Raw genomic sequence first — 20635 nt, 5'->3', positions numbered from 1 at the left:
ATTTGCCCGTTCTTGCTGTAGGATATGTTACTCCACTCTTCCACCAAGGCACCTGCAAAATCCCGGACATTTCTGGGGGGAGTGGCCCTAACCCTCAAACGCCATTCCAACAGGTCCCAGAGGTGCTCAGGGCTCGTCGCTGGCCATAGCAGAACACTGACATTCCTGTCTTGCAGGAAATCACACACAGAACGAGCAGCATGGCTGGTGGCATTGTCATGCTAGAGGGTCATGTCAGGATGAGCCTGCAGGAAGGGAACCACATGAGGGAGGAGGATGTCTTCCCTGTAACGCACAGCGTTGAGATTGCCTGCAATGACAACAAGCACAGTCCGATGGATCTGTGACAAACCACCCCAGTCCATGACAGGCCCTCCACCTCTAAAATTGATCCCGCTCCAGAGTACAAGCCTCGGTGGAATGCTCATTCTTCGACAATAAACGCGAATCCGACCATCACCCCTGGTGAGACAAAACCGCGACTTGTCAGGGAAGAGCACTTTTTGCCAGTCCTGTCTGATCCAGCAAAGGTGGGTTTGTGCCCATAGGTGACGTTGTTGCCGGTGATGCCTTACAACAGGCCTACAAGCCCTCAGTCCAGCCTCTCTCAGCCTATTGCAGACAGTCTGAGCACTGATGGAGTGCATTCCTGGTGTAACTTGGGCAGTTGTTGCCATCCTGTACCTGTCCCGCAGGTGTGATGTTCAGATGTATCGATCCTGTGCAGGTGTTGTTACATGTGGTCTGCCACTGCGAGGATGATCAGCTGTCCGTCCTGTCTCCCTGTAGCGCTGTCTTAGGTATCGCACAGTACGGACATTGCAATTTATTGCCCTGATCCTCAAGCCTTGTTGCAGCATGCCTAAGGCACGTTCACGCATATGAGCATGGACCCGGGACATCTTTCTTTTGGTGTTTTTCAGAGTCAGTAGAAAGGCCTCTTTAGTGTCCTACGTTTTCATAATTGTGACCTTAATTGCCTACCGTCTGTAGGCTGTTAGTGTCTTAACGACAGTTCCACAGGTGCATGTTCATTAATTGTTTATGGTTCATTGAACAAGCATGAGAAACAGTTATTTGGATTTTTACGAATTATCTTTGAAAGACAGGATCCTGAAAATCTATTTATTTTTTTGCTGAGTTTATATTCTAAATTATTTCAATGGGTCTTTCCATTCTGATTGTTTTATACTGTTCAATTCAACTTCACCCTAAAATAATTTACTGCATTTCCTGCACTCATTTGAGATCATTTCCACACTGCCACTATATGTGTCCAAACATTTGACTGGTACTGTATATTATTAAAACAATTAAAATAGTTTTCCAACCATGTTTGTAAGCTTTTCCAGTGATGAAGACATGGATGTCTCATGGTATGGTGGAGTATGCAAAATGGGTTAACTTTGAACACCTTTATCTCCTGAATGTTTTGGCATTCAGGTACAAAAATACACTTTCTGACCAAGTCTTCCACAGGCAAACATATATAGAAAGTTTGGTTTAAATCAAAAGGGACTGTCAAAAAAGTGATTGAATTCAAGTGGATTTACCCGACACCTATATTTCCCATTAATTCAAGATTGACGTCTTGCCTGGAGATATCTAATAGTTTGCAAATAGGCTACATCATATGGTGTGTAATATCATGACATGCAGCCTAACCACCTGACAAATATAGATTTTGGTGGTGAACTATCCTGTTAAAAACAGCCAAGTCCCTATTCAAACACAATTCAAATGCATCCTCCTTCCTGCCTCGAAATAGTCACTGATCTCACATGGTTGTACAGGTGCAAGCATGGCCTTCCATCATGATGATTTCTCCAGTCATGTCATGCAAGATCAGTGATGAGCCTATTTCAAGGAATAAAGGAAGTAAGGATGCCTAGACTTTGAGAGTGTGACCGCTGGAGAGGAACTCGCAGAGCTAACGTAACCAGCTCCAGTGATTCAGTCTGGAGTGAATGCATCAAGACATCGCCTTAGGGCCCCCACTCTGGGCTTTGGATGCTCTCTTTAAATCAAGCCTTTCAAATAATGTGTGCGCAAGACAAGTGTTTGTGTTAGCGTGCAAGAGTGTGTGTGTAGGGGTGTGTGTGTGTAAAGGACATGCCATGTCTGTACATTATATAGACTTCATGGTCTTTATAGAAATCCAGTGAGCCAAACCCACGACTTTAGGGTCAAATATTCGATATGCTCTGTTACACAATAACAGTCTATTGGTGCTCAATTCAAGACTCATGTTAACACAGAAGACCTACAGCTTGATCTAGTTAACTGCGATGTCATCAGTGGCTGCACTGAGCATATCACCGGTAGGTGTTGTCAAGCAATAAACACTAGGGAGTTATTGCAGCTGATGTGAATTGATGGCCTATATTGTTGGTTTGAAATTGATCCAATTCTCCAATGTTACACTATTTTTCATTCCCTATTTTACCCCGTTTTGTTCCAGTATGTATTCACCCTTTTTGCAGTGTGGTGTGAGTCATAGTAAAGTAGGTAGCTAGTAGCTTAACTGTGGGTAAATGATCGTGGGGGACAGTGCATTGTACTAAGGGCACTAACAGCACAAACATTTATTTTTATTTATTTAACCTTCCTAAGAACAAATTCTCATTTACAACGACGGCCTAGGAACAGTGGGTTTACATGCCTTGTTCAGGGGCAGAAACGACAGATGTTTACCTTGTCAGCTCAGGGAATCGATCTAGCAACCTTTCTGGCCCAATGCTCTTAACCACAAGGCTAACTGCCGCCCCAACATGATCGAACTGATTTAGCCATGTAGCAAGACTAATTCTGGAAGAAATTAATTGGGTCATGGAATGCTTGGCTACAATAAAACCAGTGTGTGTCATTCATTTTATTTCTATGTCGTCATGCAATGTAATGGGTCTTGTGTGACAGACGGGGTACGAACCCGGGTCTCGCCCTAGGTTGAAGGGGATATATTTTCAACTCGGACCTAGGCTAACGTTAGGTCTTGCCTCGCCATGAATGAGTCTCACTCACTTTCAACTTTGTTAACTGCACGTTTACAAGTATGTATATGCTCAAATTGGGGTTGTCATTGAGATATCTAGCTAGTTATCCACATTAGACTATGTCATAGTTATCGCTATATATATTTTTGGCTCAGGCATGTCAATGTCAGCTGAGTTTAGCATGATGGCTAATTAGCTATCAATGGATGTATGCAAACACCATACCGTCGTTAGTTGAGTAAGCTATGCCTTGCCAGCAATGCCAGATAGCTGGTTAGCTCGCCAGTCAATTAATTTCAGTCAATTGATATGTTAACTATTCTGATGCTAAATACACGCTAAGGCCAGAATCGCAAACTGGCTAACTAGCGCTAAGATGGATGGCTAACTAACTAGCCATCATTGTTGACAATACATCGCAACACTTACCACGGCTTGTTATGATCCCGCTCTAGCTACAGGAAAAAAAACTAGTAACGTTAGTGGTGGTCTCTTCAATGGGAGGGGAGGGGGTTCTCAAATCGACGTACGATGCATTGTCATCGATTTCCTTCTCACATACATCCGACGACGAATTTGATTTGTTCTCAATTTCAAAGGCTAGCTATCGGTAGGGCTGAGCAGAAGCTAGCTAGCTTAGCTAGCTGTCTGACTAGCTACTTAATCCGTTCCGAACTGGTGAGCCACTAGCCAGTTAGCTTAGCTGGCTAGCTACTAGCTAACGTTAGCTGTATACGGGGTGCGGCTGGTCTTCTTCCACCTCTCCTGCTCCCCTTCCTTTCATATCGTATTGTATCACTACATCAGCCTTTCCGTCAAGTTTAAAACATGTCTAATATGCTTCTCCCCCGTCAGTGTTTTTCTGTCTCACACCTTTTTTTTGTTCAGGAAAAAAAAACAAGATGGCTGTGAGTGGGGCGGGAGCCATGCGGAAACCGGAAGTAACGCGCATGGTTGTCAAATATTTTTATGACTAAATCTCATTGTTCTATCTGTGTGGGTGTCTTCTTCTTCTTCTTGTCCGCTTCCGGCACACTAGATGCTGTAATGCGTATTGCTGCCTTTCAGGCTGGAGAGTGAAGTATACACTTATCTAAATAGCCTCACACCCGTAGGCGAAGGCAGGTGGACTAACGAAACCACAACTTGCTATTTCGCTCTGTCTGTCAGTTGTGCCCAAAATAGTTACAAGCAAAAATATGGGTTACACATTACACCCAACTCAGTCAGCTCACCGAAAAATATCCTCAGCATACTGAGGATAGGAGGAGTAGCGTCACTACAGACACCCTGGTTCAGAGACAGGCTGTGTCACAACTGACCGTGATTGGGAGTCCCGAAGGGAAGCGCACAATTGGCCCAGCGTCATTGTAAATAAGAATTTAACGTGCCAAAAGTAAACTGCCTGTTGCTCAGGCCGTGAAGCCAGTAAGAATTAATTTAATTCTACAGTATTTAAATTAAATATTTCAAGGACAAAATTACATGTATTTCAGTATTTCTTTGTTGTAGTGGGAATAGTAACAGTTGTACTAAATTATTACTAAAATGTTTATATATTTTCTAATATTTGGTTTTAGCTCATGATTTAAAAGGATGCACTTAGGTGTCTAATAGCATAAAAAAATATATATATTTCATAAATATAGTGATAGTTGCCAAAATATTTTTTACAACGATGGGGGAGTTCCAAGACAGAGTCGTGATGGCTTCAAAACAGCTCCCCCAGTCAGTCAGTCATCTAGTGTATACCGTTGACTTTATCCACATTTTGTTTCGTTACAGTCTATATTACAGTCTACATATATTATTTTTTTACATTTAAAAACTCAGCAATCTACACATAATACCCCATAATGACAAAGCAAAAACAGATTTTTAGAATTTTTTGCTAATTTAAAAAAATATATATATTTACAGTATTTAGACCCTTTGCTATGAGACTCAAAACTGAGCTCTGGTGCATCCTGTTTCCATTGATCATCCTTGTTCCAGACTCCTTGACTATTTACCTTTTTTTGTTAGGTTACAACCTTAATCTAAAATTTAATAAATCGTTTTTTTCCCTCATCAATCTATACACAATACCCCATAATGACAAACCAAAAACAGGTTTAAACATTTTGGTTGATTTATATATAAAAAATAAAATAATGGAAATATGACATTTACATAAGTACTCAGACCCTTTACTCAGTACTTTGTTGAAGCACCTTTGGCAGCGATTACAGTCTCGGACTTCTTGGGTATGACGCTACAAGGGAATATCGCTAAAAGCTTGGCACACCTGTATTTGGAGAGTTTCTCCCATTCTTCTCTGCAGATCCCCTCAAGCTCTGCCAGGTTGGATGGGGAGAATTGCTGGACAGCGATTTTCAGGTCTCTCCAGAGATGTTCGATCATGTTCAAGTCCAGGCTCTGGCTGGGCCACTCAAGGATATTCAGAGACTTGTCCCGAAGCCGCTCTTGCTTTGTCTTGACTGTCTGTTTAGGGTCGTTTTCCTGTTGGAAGGCGAACCTTCGCCCCAGTCTGAGGTCCTGAGCATGTTTTCATCAAGGATGAAGCTGAAATAAATCCCCACAGCATGATGCTGCCACCACCATGCTTCACCGTAGGGATGGTTCCAGATTTTCTCCAGATGTGACGCTTGGCATTCAGGACAAAGAGTTCAATCTTGGTTTTGTCAGACCAGATAATCTCGTTTCTCATCATCTGAGAGACTATAGGTGCCTTTTGCCAAACTCCAAGCGGGCTGTCATGTGCCTTTTACTGAGGACTGGCTTCCGTCTGGCCACTCCACCATAAAGGCCTGATTGGTGAAGTACTGCAGAGATAGTTGTCCTTCTGGAAGGGTCTCCCATCTCCACAGAGGAACTCTAAAGCTTTCTCAGAGTAACCATCGGGTTTTTGGTCACCTCCCTGACTAAGTCCCTTCTCCCACAATTGTTCAGTTTAGCCGGGCGGCCAGCTCTAGGAAGAGTCTTGGTGGTTCCAAACTTCTTCCATCGAAGAATGATAGATGCCACTGTATTCTTGGGGACCTTCAATGCTGCATAATTTTTTTGGTACCCTTCCCCAGATCTGTGCCTCGACTCAATCCTGTCTCAGAGCTCTACAGACAATTCCTTCGACCTCATGGCTTGGTTTTGGCACTGACATGCACTTCCAACTGTGGAACCTTATATAGACATATGTGTGCCTTTCCAAATCATGTCCAATCAATTGAATTCACCGCAGGTGGACTCCAATCAAATTGTAGAAATATCTCAAGAATGATCAATGGAAACAGGATGCAGCTTAGCTCAATTTTGAGTCTCATAGCAAAGGGTCTGAATACTTATGTAAATAAGGTAGTTCTGTCTTTTTATTGGTATAAATTAGCTAAAAAAATAATAAAAACCCGTTTTTTCTTTAACATTATGGGGTATTGTGTGTAGATTGTAGAGGATAAAAAAAACTATTTTAGAATTAGACTGTAACGTAACAAAATGTGGAAAAAGTCAATAGGTCTGAATACCTTCCGATGGAACTGTACATGTAGATGGGGGTAAAGTGACTATGTATAGATAAAATAGCAAGTAGCAGCAATAGAAAAAAAGGGGGGGAGGGGAGGTCAATGCAAATAGTTGTGGTAGCCATTTGATTAATTGTTCAGCAGTCTTATGCCTTGGAGATAGAAGCTGTTAAGGACTATTTTGGACCTAGACTTGGCACTCCGGTCACGGTAGCAGTCTATGACTTCGGTGGCTGGAGTCTTTGACAATTTTTGGGCCTTCCTCTGACACCGCCTAGTGTAGAGGTCCTGGATGGCAGGAAGCTTGGTCCCAGTGATGTACTGCTGGGCCATACGCACTACCCTCTGTAGTGCCTTGCGGTCAGATGCCGAGCAGTTGCCATACCAATTAGGTTTCAGGGAAGACCGAGATGCAGACAGTGTTGAAGTAACAAAAGTTTATTACTGGTGGGGGGTGGAGACAAGCACAAGGCAGGTGACATTCTATGTCTTTAGTTTCGCAGGTGGACCAATTTATTGGTGCATTCCGAAAAGCTATCCAAGGATTGTTCCATAGGGTTGTGTGTTTTGGGAGTGATATATTCTTGAGTTTGAGTTTATTTTTATAGGGACAATGCACATTAATCAACTTTTCAGTAAAAGTGCTGGTTTTAGCCAGCCAGTTAATGTTCAACCTCAGTCCCTGGGCAGGTTATTAAAAACAATTACAATAACAATACAGACAAACAATGAGCAGAGAGCATAGGACACCCATCACGTAGCATGCAGACAGAGCAATAGCACAAAAAGCAACAAAACAAAATACATAAAAGCAACAAGATTACGTCAAATGTTCTTCCATATTCTTCTAGTGTTCTTAACTATGAAGTTGTTTATGTTCTTAGCGTCATACAGCTTTTTACTCTAAAATTATATTTGGAGAACAGCAAAATCCAAAAATAAACTAGATGTACTCCAGCCATTATCACTGCACCAAATACCCATTGTTTCAGACTCCTAATTATCCTTACACCTCTCAAGACTCTAGCCACTTCCATGCCACTTCCATTGTTTCTCCACCGACTTTTGGGGGGTTAAAAAACACTCGGTGGAGAATAGAGTTCCTGACTGCCAACACGTCCAGCCTGAGACATGCCATTAAGTTATCCTCACACCTCCCCATTGTTACAGTATGAAGGAAGTTAGAGGTAGTTTCGCAAGCCAATGCTCGTTAATGCAATGACTGGCGGTGCAGGTGCTGGAGGAGTGCTCTGCTGTAGGAATAGTTGAGCTACTGGTGTCATCAGCCTTTAGTTTATATCAGCCACAGTATTGTAGTCTTGCATCTGAGTCAGCCTGGCAATGAGTTGTTGGAAATCCATGCTCTCTTTTGGTGATGCATCATTTCTCATGTGTGAAAAGGCTCCTGTTGGGGCCCGCGGGTCCCACAAAAAATTTCTATCAATGAAAAAATAAAAACAGTCAATAGCTTATCTCCTTTACTGTATTTGACTAGGCTTGAAATAATCTTTTTTATATATATAATTTACTGCATTTCTACACAATTTAACAACTCTAAAATGCTATTTGGAGAACAGCCAAATACATGATTTGCCAAATCATGATTTTAATTTAACTGAATTGAGAACAGTTGATATTGAAAGAGTGCTAAATGAGGAAATGATCAGTGACATAAGGTTGTGAAAGACACACACACACACAAAGACAGAGAGAGCGAGAGAGAGCAAGAGAGAGAGAGAGAGCTAGATAGAGAGAGATGACATGATGTAAGAGACAATGACCAGTATTGTGAGGTAAGTGTCACACCCTGACTCAATACAAACAATTACCTACCTACGTACATACATACAGTACCTTCCCGTTCAAAGAGTATTTTAAAGACAGGACACAGAAAGCCAGAGCAGCTGATAGGATGGACTCGTGGTGGGAGTTGTGTGCTGTGGTAGTAACATTGACCTGCATTGGAAAAGGTAAGAGGGAATTATTATTTTAAATCAAATGCAGTCAACTAAGCTATATGAAATTGTTTTAAGAAGGTCGTACCGAGGATCATTTAGCCATTTGATTTTTAAAGATGTGCCTTCTGGAAATGCTTTCTGGTACATTTGAACTTTCATGTGCCTTCATAACAAACTTGTATGCTATCTGTAAATATGGATACAATTGTCAAATTACGCGCCGAGTGCGTTTAGCCACGGAAAAGACAGGAACCTTCCCACTAGCCATGATTGGAAGTGTGCCATGTAGCACGCTTCTGTCTATAACATGAGCTGCTCAGTATGTTTGTGTAATCATTTCTAACGCAGCTTTTTTTTGAAAGATCTCATGAAGAACTGTGATCATGTTGCTAATGCTCTCCACTTTCTGGAGGACAGAGTTTTGAAATAAGTGGAATGATCTCTAGCTTAAACAGGTTTTTATTGCAATTTTTTTATTATGCCAAATTAGAATTTTGTGGGAGCGTGGACTTCAACCTTGAGGGGTTAAAAAGACTGCCTGTGAATATTTTGTGTTTGAAAAGAGAAGAGGATTAAAACAGTGAATATGTTTGATATTACTGCTTTAACAGTATATTACAGGACCACTTTATCTATTTTGGACTGTGTTTATATTTTTTTAGTAATGTGAACTGCCTCAGTAAAAACAAATACTTAAATTTAGATTAAAAGTGCACTGACATTATTTGGTTAAAAACAACCCAGTGCTGGGTAAATATTGGTCATGTCACGGCTGGCTGAAGGACTGGACCAAGGTGCAGCATACATGTTCTTTATTAAAAAATGACACCGACAAAACGAAGAACAAAAACAAACCGTGAAGCTTTGGGCTATGTGCCCTGAACAAAGACAAAATTAACTTCCCGCAAAACAGGTGGAGGGGAAAGGGTACGTAAGTATGGTTCTCAATCAGAGACAACGATAGACAGCTGCCTCTGATTGAGAACCAAATCAAGCCAAACACATAGAAAATCATAGAACATAGACTGCCCACCCAAATCACACCCTGACCAAGCCAAAATAGAGACATAAAACACTCTCTGGTCAGGGCATGACAGTACCCCCCCCCCAAAGGTGCGGAAAGGTGCGCAAAAGGTGAAAGGTGCGCAAAACCTGAACCTATAGGGGAGGGTCTGGGTGGGCATTTCTCCGCGGTGGCGGCTCTGGCGAGGGACGTAAACCTCGCTCCACCCCTTTGTAGGGGGCCCCGGGCAGGAGGGAGACTCTGGCAGCGCCGGACAGGAGGGAGACTCTGGCAGCGCCGGACAGGAGGGAGACTCTGGCAGCGCCGGACAGGAGGGAGACTCTGGCAGCGCCGGACAGGAGGGAGACTCTGGCAGCGCCGGACAGGAGGGAGACTCTGGCAGCGCCGGACAGGAGGGAGACACAGGACTCACCGGGCTGGGGAGACATCCAGGAGGCCTCTTCCTTGGCCGAGGCACCGGATACACTGGGCCGTGAAGGCGCACTGGTGGTCTTGAGCGCAGAGCTGGCCCCACCCATTCTGGCTGGATGCCAGCCTCCACCTGGCAAATGCGGGATGCTGGCACCGAGCACACCGGCCTGTGAATGCTCCGCCTCGACACCATGGTGAGCATCACCCCATAGCACGGGGCCTGACCAGACCCATGCTCTCCATGGTAAGCACAGGGAGTTGGCTCAGGTCTGCTTCCTGACTCTGCCACACTCCCCGTGTGCCTTCCTCCCAAAAAATGTTTGGGGCTGCCTCTCAGGCTTCCTTGCCAGCCGTGTTCCCACATACCGCTGGTTCCTTTCTCCGGCTGCCTCTGCTCTCCTAGCTTCCTCCACCTGTTCCCATGGAAGGCAATCCCTTCCCGCGAAGATCTCCTCCCATGTGTAGACTCCCTTGCCATCCAGAACGTCCTCCCATGTCCAGGAGTCCACCTTACCATACTGCTTGGTCCGTTGATGGTGGGAAGTTCTGTCACGGCTGGCTGAAGGACTGGACCATGGTGCAGCATGGTAAGCGTACATGTTTTCTTTATTCAAAATTGACGACTACAAAACGAAGAACAAAAACCAAACCGTGAAGCTTTGGGCTATGTGCCCTGAACAAAGACAAAATTAACTTGCCACAAAACAGGTGGGGGAAAAGGGTACCTAAGTATGGTTCTCAATCAGAGACAACGATAGACAGCTGCCTCTGATTGAGAACCACACCCAGCCAAACACATAGAAATGGAAAATCATAGAACATAGAACATAGACTGCCCACACAAATCACACTCTGACCAAACCAAAATAGAGACATAAAACGCTCTCTACGGTCAGGGCGTGACAGGACAGAAGTGTCACGTTCGCTGGAAGCATACTCGGACCAACGTGCAGCGTGATCTGGGTTCCATATCTTTATTAAGTGAAACGCACAACACAATAAAGAATAACGAAACGTGACGAAAATGTAGTGCTAACATGCAACTACACATAAACAATATCCCACAAAACACAGGTGGGAAAAAAAGCTACTTAAATATGACAGCTGCCTCTAATTGGGAATCATACAAAATCACCAACATAGAAAAACAAAACTAGAACCCCACATAGAAATAATAAACTAGACTAACCCCCAGTCACGCCCTGACCAACTCTACCATAGAAAATAAGGGCTCTCTATGGTCAGAACATGACAAGAAGACACATTGGGTTGACCCGTCAGAGTAAATGTTATTCCGGTTCATACATTGTATTGTCTACAGATGTTTAGTTTGAGCACGGACACTTTAGTAGCTGAAAAAGTAGTATGATAATTAAAACATCATATTCTTCACAGCAATGTCCCAAGCGATGCTATTGTTTCAAATTACTTTTTGGGGGGGGTTTCCACACAGAATAAATAAAAGATTATCCCTCAAACTACTGTTGCCTCCACTGATTTCTAAGTAAGAGGGTTCAAACTAGAAATTCTGGAAATGGCTGTTTTCTTTCATTCCATCCTCCCTTCGCCCTGAGAATGACTTCCACTGAGCGGCATTGAATAGTATGAGCAAAGGGAGGTTGGTAGGGCAAAAATGCATCCGGTTAAACCACAAGTTTTGCCTATGACGATAACAGAAGGGAAAAATTTCCAGTGGTGGAAAAAAGTACCCAATTGTCACACTTGAGTAAAAGTAAAGATACATTAACAGAACAGAACTCAAGTAAAAGTGAAAGTCACCCAGTAAAATTCTACTTGTGTCACGCCCTGGCCATAGAGCGGTTTTTATTCTCTATTTTGGTGTAGGCCAGGGTGTGACTAGGGTGGGCATTCTAGTTTCTTTATTTCTATGTTTTCTGTTTCTATGTTTTGGCCGGCTATGGTTCACAATCAGGGACAGCTGTCTATCTTTGTCTCTGATTGGGAATCATACTTAGGCAGCCTTTTTTCCTTTTGGTGTTGTGGGTAGTTGTCTGTGCTAGTGGCCTGTATACCCCTCGTCAGCGTCACGTTAGTTTTTTGTTGGCGACATTCAAAGTAAAAGAAATGTACGCTCACCACCTTGGTCCGGTCATTTCCCTGATGACGTTCGTGTCCACTTGAGTAAAAGTACAAAACAAAGTATCTTAAGTATCAAAAGTAAATGTAATTGCTAAAATATACTTAAGTATCAAAAGTATAACTCCTTTCAAATGCATTATATTAAGTAAACCAGATGGTATGATTTTCTTGTTTACATTTTTTTACGGACAGGCAGGGCACACTCCAACACTCAGACATAATTTACAAACAAAAGCATTTGTGTTTTAGTGAGTCCGCCAGATCAGATGACCAGGGATGTTCTCTTTACGTGAGTGAATTAGACCATTTTCCTGTCCTGCTAAGCATTGAAAATGTAACGCGTACTTTTCGGTGTCAGGGGAAAATGTATGCAGTAAATAATGGACTCCATTATTTTCTTCGGGAATGTAGTAAAGTAAAAGTCCTCCAAAAAATAAATAGTCAAATGCAGATACTCAAACTACTTAAGTAATACTTTAAAGTATTTTTACTTAAGTACTTTACACCACTGAATATTTCTGGTTAGTGGGCTGTTTCAGTGAATGACCAGTTTGTTATTTTTCCCTCGTCTCCATTCATTCTGGATAACAACAAACCCGTGTTTTGTAAGATTTCACAGGCACTTTTCCAGCCAGGGTTAGGGTTAGTTCAGCGATTTTTTTCTATTTTTTTTTTACATAGTATTTAAATATTAGCTTCCTCCCCCATATTAGCATGTCAATTTAAGTACTATAACTTGGTAACTGAAAAAAAACTTTAATAACACCAATCCACTTTCCCTCACCCAGGTGGCCATGCACAGTTGGATGGTAAGTTATTAACTACAACTGCAGAACTTCAAATCAGCTTTTGTTTTTTGTTGCTCTTTTTATAATGTGAGGGATTTGTGTGTTCTATCATGAGCCGCCTCTCATGGGTTTGTATCCTCCAGTGTGCGGTACAGCTCCTCTCAACACAAAGATCGTGGGGGGTCATAATGCACTGGCGGGGAGCTGGCCATGGCAGGCCAGTCTGCACAGATCCAGCAGCCATTTTTGTGGAGGCTCCCTTGTCAACAAAGACTGGGTCCTGACTGCCGCTCACTGCTTCGCCAGGTAGAATGACATAACCTATCCCACCCGGGGTTGGGTTAAATGCAGAAGGCACATTTCAGTCGAATACATTCATTTGTACAACTGACTAGGTATCCCCCCTTTCTCTTTCCCCCCAACCTGTATATTATGCCAATGTGTGATTGAAATGTCTCTATACACTGTATTTGCCTATGTACTATTTTATCTACTGTATTCATGAATAATCACTTAATTCAGAGAGCTAATTCAAATGATAATGTATTTTGGTAATTTGAGGACAACTCTACCATGTAAATACAAAAACTTGAGTTAAAAACTTGAAAATGACATTTCCTAGCAAAAATGTATGTGCTTGCTAGCTTCTATGGGGGTCTGTCGATGATTGTCAAATAAGTGACTCCAGAGAAGTGACATTATCTCTCTAAAATACATGACAGAATTAGGTCAATTGTGTCAGAAAGCACACTAACAATCACACTTATAATCTTTAGCCTCAACTCCCTCCCTTCATTCTCAGCACCAGCACGTCTGGCCTGCTTGTCTACCTGGGCCGGGAAAATCAGGAAAGCGTCAACCCCAACGAGGTGTCCCGAACGGTCTCTCAGATCATCCGCCACCCCAACTACAACAGTGCAACCAATGACAATGACATCTGTCTGCTGAAGCTCTTGTCATCCGTCACCTTCACTAACTACATTCGGCCGGTCTGCCTGGCAGCAGGGGGCAGCACATACTACAATGGCACTACTAGCTGGGTCACTGGCTGGGGCAATATCAATAGTGGAGGTTAGAACTGATGGTCCCAATGCCGACTTTGCATTGTCAAGCCACAGTCAGGTCCAGAATTATTGGCACCCTTGATAAAGATTTTTTTTTTTAACCCAATGAAATAAATCATAAATCTTTCTTTCAATGCCTCAACTTGCGAGGATAACGGCGCTGAGCATTTTCCTAATATGAGGTATCTCAGACCATTCCTCCGTACATAATCTTTCCAGATCCTTGATATCCTTCATTGTCAAACCACAGGTTATCAATGGGTTTAATGTCCGGTGACTGCAAAAGGCTAATTTTGTGGTCAATTGACAATTTCTTTCTGTATGTTGATGTGTGCTTGGGGTTGTTGTCTTGCTGGAAGATCCACTTGTGGCAAAGTTTCAGCCTCCTGACAGAGGCAATAAGGTTTTTGTCTAAAATGCCCTGGTCCTGGGTGAAGTTCATGATGCTATTGACCTTAACAAGAGCCTCGGGACCAGTGGAAGCAAAATAGCCCCATAACAAAGATCAAAGATCCACCACCATATTTTACAGTAGGTTTGGGGTTCTTTTCTGCTTATGCATCCTTATTTCGACGCCAAAACCACCACTTGTGTTTGTGCCCAAAGAGCTCTCTCTCTGTACTCAAATCTCATAAAACATATTAGGAAAAACGCTCAGTGCCATTACTTTTGCACGGCAAGGTATTGAAAAAAAAGAGGAGCTAATAATTTTCACCCCTATGTTTTTCAGATTTTTTTTTATTACATATTATTATTACATGTTCTCTGAGCAATTGTTTTAGTATAACATCATTTTCCATTCAATATAGCTCAGTATTCGTATTATTTTACAGTATTTTTTTTCTCATCTTTATCAGGGGTGCCAATAATTCTGGACCTGACTGTACAACCTTTACCTGTACATATGTCACTTTTTTGTCAAGTTCAGTTTGTATTAATACAGTTGGAGCAGATCACAAAGGATCAGAAATGTATACAACGGTTTATCGGTAAAAGGTGACCTGTCTCTCATGGCCTCTCCTCCTCAGTGTCCCTGCCCTCACCCCAGACCCTACAGGAGGTGGAGCTGCCAGTAGTGGGGAACAGGAAGTGTACCTGTCTCTATGCTGGAGTGGGTTCAATCACAGGCAACATGATCTGTGCTGGTCTATTGGCAGGAGGAAAGGATTCCTGTCAGGTGATACATGGCTGTGTTTAATTCCAAATACTGTAGTTGCAGAGCTAAAGCTGCATTTTAGCTGTGGTTTGCAGAGCTATTATTTAAAAGTCCCGAACAGTCATTCTGATTCCACAGGTCAAATAACTTTTTGTATGACTACTTTTTACTCTCCTGTCAAACTACCAGGAAGTCTGAAAATAGAGACTGGGTGGGGAGCTAGTAGTCTGAGTGGGCGGGTAGCTCACCTTGACTGACGGTTCTTTGAAAATATCTTTGTCAAGCAACAGGGATGCAGTGAGCATTGTCGCGGTGAGCATTGTTGCAAGCAAATTTGCTTACACACAAAGCAGCTCAAACAACATTGAAATTGCATGCAACATCCAATCCTGTCATACATCACATCATGCTTTCACAAATGATTTGTCCAACTATTTTGTTATTGTAACAGCATCAATATAGACAAAATGTTGGCTAAATCATTTATCTAGCTAGCCCAAATGGAATTGTCAGCACTGTTTATCAAGCTAGCTAGCTAACTCATTTTGGACAATTTCAATTGAAACTTTACAGGGTGAGGGCTGTCTGGGTATATTTAATTAAATATATATATCGACTGCCAGACAATCTTCATATATTATGAATATCTTCTTCTTCAAGGTTTTATGGTAGACTACAACTATTGCTGTATTGCCCCCACCTGCTGTATGGGGTATTGAAACAAAAACAATTATATTATGGGAAGGGGGGGGGCTACGTCATACAAAAAAATACATTAAAAAATCATCCCACTCCTTCAGTCGCAGTTCAAATCACATCAGGTGCCTGTGTAAACAGAGCAAAAAACGCTCGGCCGCACTACAAAGTCCACCGTCTTTTAACACGCAACATGTCAGGATCCCTCTGTTGACAAGGAACATCATCTTGTGTCTCTACTCCTACTACCATTACTTCTTCAACTCCACTCCTTTCTTCCACTCTTCTCGACGACTCCAGATAGGAGACATTCTGGACAGCCCTTATTCTTGCCATTCTTCAGCCTAACAGGACACTTCAGAAATCTGGGTGCATCTTCACCACCACAATTGCAGCATTTAGGCTCAGCTGGCGTACGATACCCCTCCCATCTACACACACATGACACATGACCAAATCATTTGCCTTTATCATACTGCTCGGGTTTGGGTCACGTAGGCTCTCGCAGAGTATCTCATAAAACCCAAATACATGTGAGAAGGCAGAGACTCTTCACAAGAAAAACTCTAGAACGGATGGGGTGGGATTACTCCTTACTCCATCCGCCATGCGGGCCAGACGTTGTGCACCAACTGCTTGATCCAATTCTTCACGTATACACATTGCATTTACTTCTAGCGCCAACCCAGAGAACACCTTTGATAGGTGCCCTGCTTCAAAGATCCACACAGGACGCATTCCAATCCAATATCTTCTTGAGGCGCAGAGCATGCCCCTTCTGTTCCATAGGTACGCAAAACGACATAATAAGCCCACTTCTCGTTACTCTCATCGACACCACCTCATCCAACGCATCCACCAATTTTATAGAGACTTCAAACGGATCTCCCAGGTAACAACATCAATTCAAAACCTTTACTCCGACCAAAAAAGAACCAGAACTAGGCTTGGATTTACTAGATTCCACGACCACTTCTCTTATTTCCTTTTGCATTCGCCACTGTAATCCAATTCCTCTCACTCTCATCTCCACGAGACACACCATCTGATTCAAACATAAAATCTGCTTCCGCCATTTTCCTTAGCCTGCTTTGTATGAATTTTCCAATTGTAATGTCTCTTGATGTAATGACATAACAACTGCGTAAGCGTTATGGGCAACCCTTCCCCTGCTTTTGTTCCATGCGGGCCAAAGGCCTTGCTAGCCAGCTACTAGCTAACACCAGACACAGATGAAAGTGGAAACCTATCAGTATCTTTGCCTTGAATAGGATGAATAGGGGACACCAGAATAGGAGAGATTGTACCTAGCTATCTAAACCACGCCCCTCTGTCAACACGCCTTCTGCGATGACAGTTACAAGGCAGTACATAATGAAGTTAGGTAAGAGAATAATACATTACCATTGGCGTATTCAAATGAGAGGCTTTATGTGATGTCACATAAAGCCCTTAATAATCCCGCCTCCTGAATCCAAGTGTTTGACATGGGGGAGGGGACCAGTAACTTTATGATCCAACTTTATCAATGTAGAAGCAGCAGTAATAGTTTGTTCTGGTTTCATCCAAATATCATCCAATTTCAAGAAAAACATGATTTTGACTGTGTAGGAACTTTTTAAAGACAAATTAGGGATGATCACAAACCAAAATCATGAGAACTTCTGCTGGTAATTGCATTGTTCACTGACCCTGATGTAACATTTGTCTCTGTACAGGGAGACTCAGGGGGGCCGCTAGTGAGCAAATCGGGCTTAGTCTGGATCCAGTCTGGTGTTGTGAGTTTCGGAGTTAGCTGTGCTAAACCAAATTTTCCAGGAGTGTATGCCAGAGTGTCCCAGTACCAGGCCTGGATCAAGAGCCAGATCAGCACTGACCAACCAGGCTTCGTCACCTTCTCCTCCAGTGGGAATAACTCTGACCTCACTGTTACCTGTGCTGCACTGTCCGGTGGGGCCACACACCTCCTCTCCTTCTCCCTCTCTCTCCTCCTATCCCTCTCTCCTATTCTCCTTTCTTTTTATCTTTTCTTATAGTGCATACACTAAAAGTGGATTCTATGTCCACTACACTTCTCATTGTATGTGAAAGGCACTGTAATAGTATGTTAAAACTGTCAACAATAAGTGATTGGCTTCATTCAATAAGAATATGAATCTACTGAATCTACTCATATTTTCTTATTGTGATGTAAGTAATTAAGTTGGAGAGCAAATGTAATTGCGTTATGCTATATAGGATTACATTTGGTTGATCATCAGAGCTCAGTTCATGATTGTTAAGAGAGTAACACATAGACATCACACGTGATGATTAAATGGAAAACTAATTTTATAATTATTTTACAAGTTGTGTATGTTTTTCCATCTTGAGTATACTGTATCTGCAAATACTGTAGATACATTCTTTATAGTGAACTACAGCTATTTATCATTGAGCTGAGAATGCCTCTCAACAAGCGTCTCCTATCATGTAATGGTGGAGTGGCAGGCAGGTAACTATCAGACTGCCATAAATACCAAGTGTGTATTCATTTAGACCAAGACCGTAGCAAACAGTTGCGAAATCATTTATTCTTTGTTTAATTGGTACTTTTTAAGGAGTGGGGCAGTCCCACTAATTTGTTTGCTTTTATTAAAGAGATAGAACAGTGTTGGAAAGACAGTGATCGGGTGAGTCAAAGGACAGTGAGATAGATTCAAACCCATGCCGACTCTGGCATACATGTGTTCCAGGGTTGTAGCCACTGGACCACACAGGCCATGTTAAACTGTTTACTCTGAAGGGAAATGTTTTGCAACGGAAACAAGAGTTCCTTTTGGACAAATTCAGGTAGGTCCCGTTCCGTTCTGTTTGCTTCTGTTGGTTTCTGTTTGGTTTGTTTGGTTCCTAGTGAATATACCCCAATTGGTAACCCTCTTACCTGTATTGGTCATACAAACTCACTTAACCAGAGGTGATATCATCTATATTTAGCTAAAATACATCACATAATTGTACTTAAAATAAAAGGAATGACATGCATAAATTAATCAGCGGAAAACCAAATGTCCAATCATCAACTCAAATTTGAGTTCATACATTTACAGATCCAAAATTATTGGCACCCTTGATAAAGATGAGCAAATAAATACTACAAATGAAATAATACAAATACTAAGCTATTTAAAAACAACAACAACAATTCCGAGCTGTATTGTTTGCTCAAAGAAATTGGAAATTATATTATTTGATATATTATATATATATATATATATATATATATATATATATATATATATATATATTATTTATACTATTAGCCTTTAAAAATGATAATCTTGGATTAGCTAACACAACGTGCCATTAGAATACAGGAGTAATGGTTGCTGATAATTGGCCTCTGTACGCCTATGTAGATATTCCATTAAAAATCAGCCGTTTCCAGCTACAATAGTCATTTGCAACATTAACAATGTCTACACTGTATTTCTGATCAATTTGATGTTATTTTCATGGACAAAAAAATGTGCTTTCCTTTCAAAAACGAGGACATTTCTAAGTGACCCCAAACTTTTGAACGGTAGTGTATATATTTGAAAACTTGAACATTGAAAATTCTGTGCAACTTCCAGCGTGTGTTTAATGTGAACACTGAGGCTGTACCCACTTTAAGTTACAGTTTTAACAGTGGCCATGTAGGCTACTGTGGCTATTTGATCAGAATGTAGGCCTACGGTGAGTGGCCTACCATCAAAAACAATGGAGAAAATGCATCCCATAACATTTTAACATGGAAATAGCTGATCTATAATTCAGCCTACAGTAGCACCCAATGTGTGGTGTTCAGTGTAGGTCTACATTCCATGAGACTTTTGAAGAAAAAAACATGCAGGGCTTGACATTAACCTGTTTATCCACTTGTCCTTCAGACAAGGTGACGGAAAGTGTTGTTTAATGCAAGAAACCACTTTACAAAAATAAAATGAGTTACCATTATTACAGAGAATCAGACAAATGCTACCCTCTGCCTATTGGTTACTTAGATTAATCAAGCCTGTCTCAAAATACAACACTGCCCTTTAAGGGAAAAAAAATCTCTTTACCTGATTTGCTTTTCAAAGATGTCTAGAAATGTATATGTTTTGTACTCTGTAGGAAGCAATCGCGCCCTAATACTGACTACAACTGATCTATAACTGAATCCTACAGACGAAGAACCAATTCTGGGACAATTTTTCCACTTTAAGATAACCAGTTATTTTTATATTATTAATTGTGTGTACCACATTAGGTGTTTTATGGTTGACAAAAAATTCACCATACCCATATCTTTCAACAACTATTGATATTTTTTTGTTATTTCAAAAAATACTTTTTTTTATTGCCGTTTAAATATTTAGAATGTGGAAGAACAGTATATCATCTCCAGTGATGATTTCAGTTTGTGGAAGAACAGTATGTCATCTCCAGTGATGATTTCAGTTTGTGGAAGAACAGTTTATCATCCCCAGTGATGATTTCAGTTTGTGGAAGAACAGTATGTCATCTCCAGTGATGATTTCAGTTTGTGGAAGAACAGTTTATCATCTCCAGTGATGATTTCAGTTTGTGGATGTAACGGCTTTCTTGGTGTGAAGGAGAGTCGGACCAAAATGCGACGTGGCTATTGAGATTCATGTTTAATAAAACAAAGGAAACACGACTACTACAAAACAACAAATGTAACACGAAAACCGAAACAGCCTATACTGGTGCAAAGTAACACAGAGACAGAAACAAGGACAATCACCCACGACGCACTCAAAGAATATGGCTGCCTAAATATGGTTCCCAATCAGAGACAACGATAAACACCTGCCTCTGATTGAGAACCACTTCAGACAGCCATAGACTTTGCTAGCAAACCCCACTAAGCCACAATCCCAATACCTATGAAAAACCCCAAGAC

At 41.7% G+C, this 20635-nt stretch overlaps 2 protein-coding genes across 2 annotated transcripts in view; one reads left to right on the top strand and one right to left on the bottom strand.

Moving 5' to 3' along the window:
- LOC135556009 (serine/threonine-protein kinase TAO2-like) overlaps positions 1–3984 on the bottom strand; it is a 32798-nt gene extending 28814 nt beyond the window's left edge. The window contains 1 exon segment of the mRNA XM_064988867.1: positions 3423–3984. The gene's annotated coding sequence lies outside the window, so the exon portion shown is untranslated.
- Positions 3985–8278: 4294 nt separating this feature from the next.
- Positions 8279–18045, top strand: LOC135555987 (serine protease 27-like). The gene is made up of 6 exons (XM_064988831.1): positions 8279–8478; positions 12790–12810; positions 12933–13095; positions 13592–13860; positions 14882–15030; positions 17424–18045. Exons 1-6 carry the CDS (start codon positions 8421–8423, stop codon positions 17739–17741), a joined length of 978 nt encoding a protein of 325 aa, XP_064844903.1. The 5' UTR covers positions 8279–8420; the 3' UTR covers positions 17742–18045.
- The last annotated feature ends 2590 nt before the right edge of the window (positions 18046–20635 follow it).

The sequence above is a fragment of the Oncorhynchus masou genome, chromosome 15 (assembly GCF_036934945.1).
Source record: "Oncorhynchus masou masou isolate Uvic2021 chromosome 15, UVic_Omas_1.1, whole genome shotgun sequence".
Lineage (NCBI taxonomy): Eukaryota > Metazoa > Chordata > Actinopteri > Salmoniformes > Salmonidae > Oncorhynchus > Oncorhynchus masou.
Note: the sequence above shows the minus strand (reverse complement) of the source record. Positions and strands in the feature narration are given on the sequence as shown.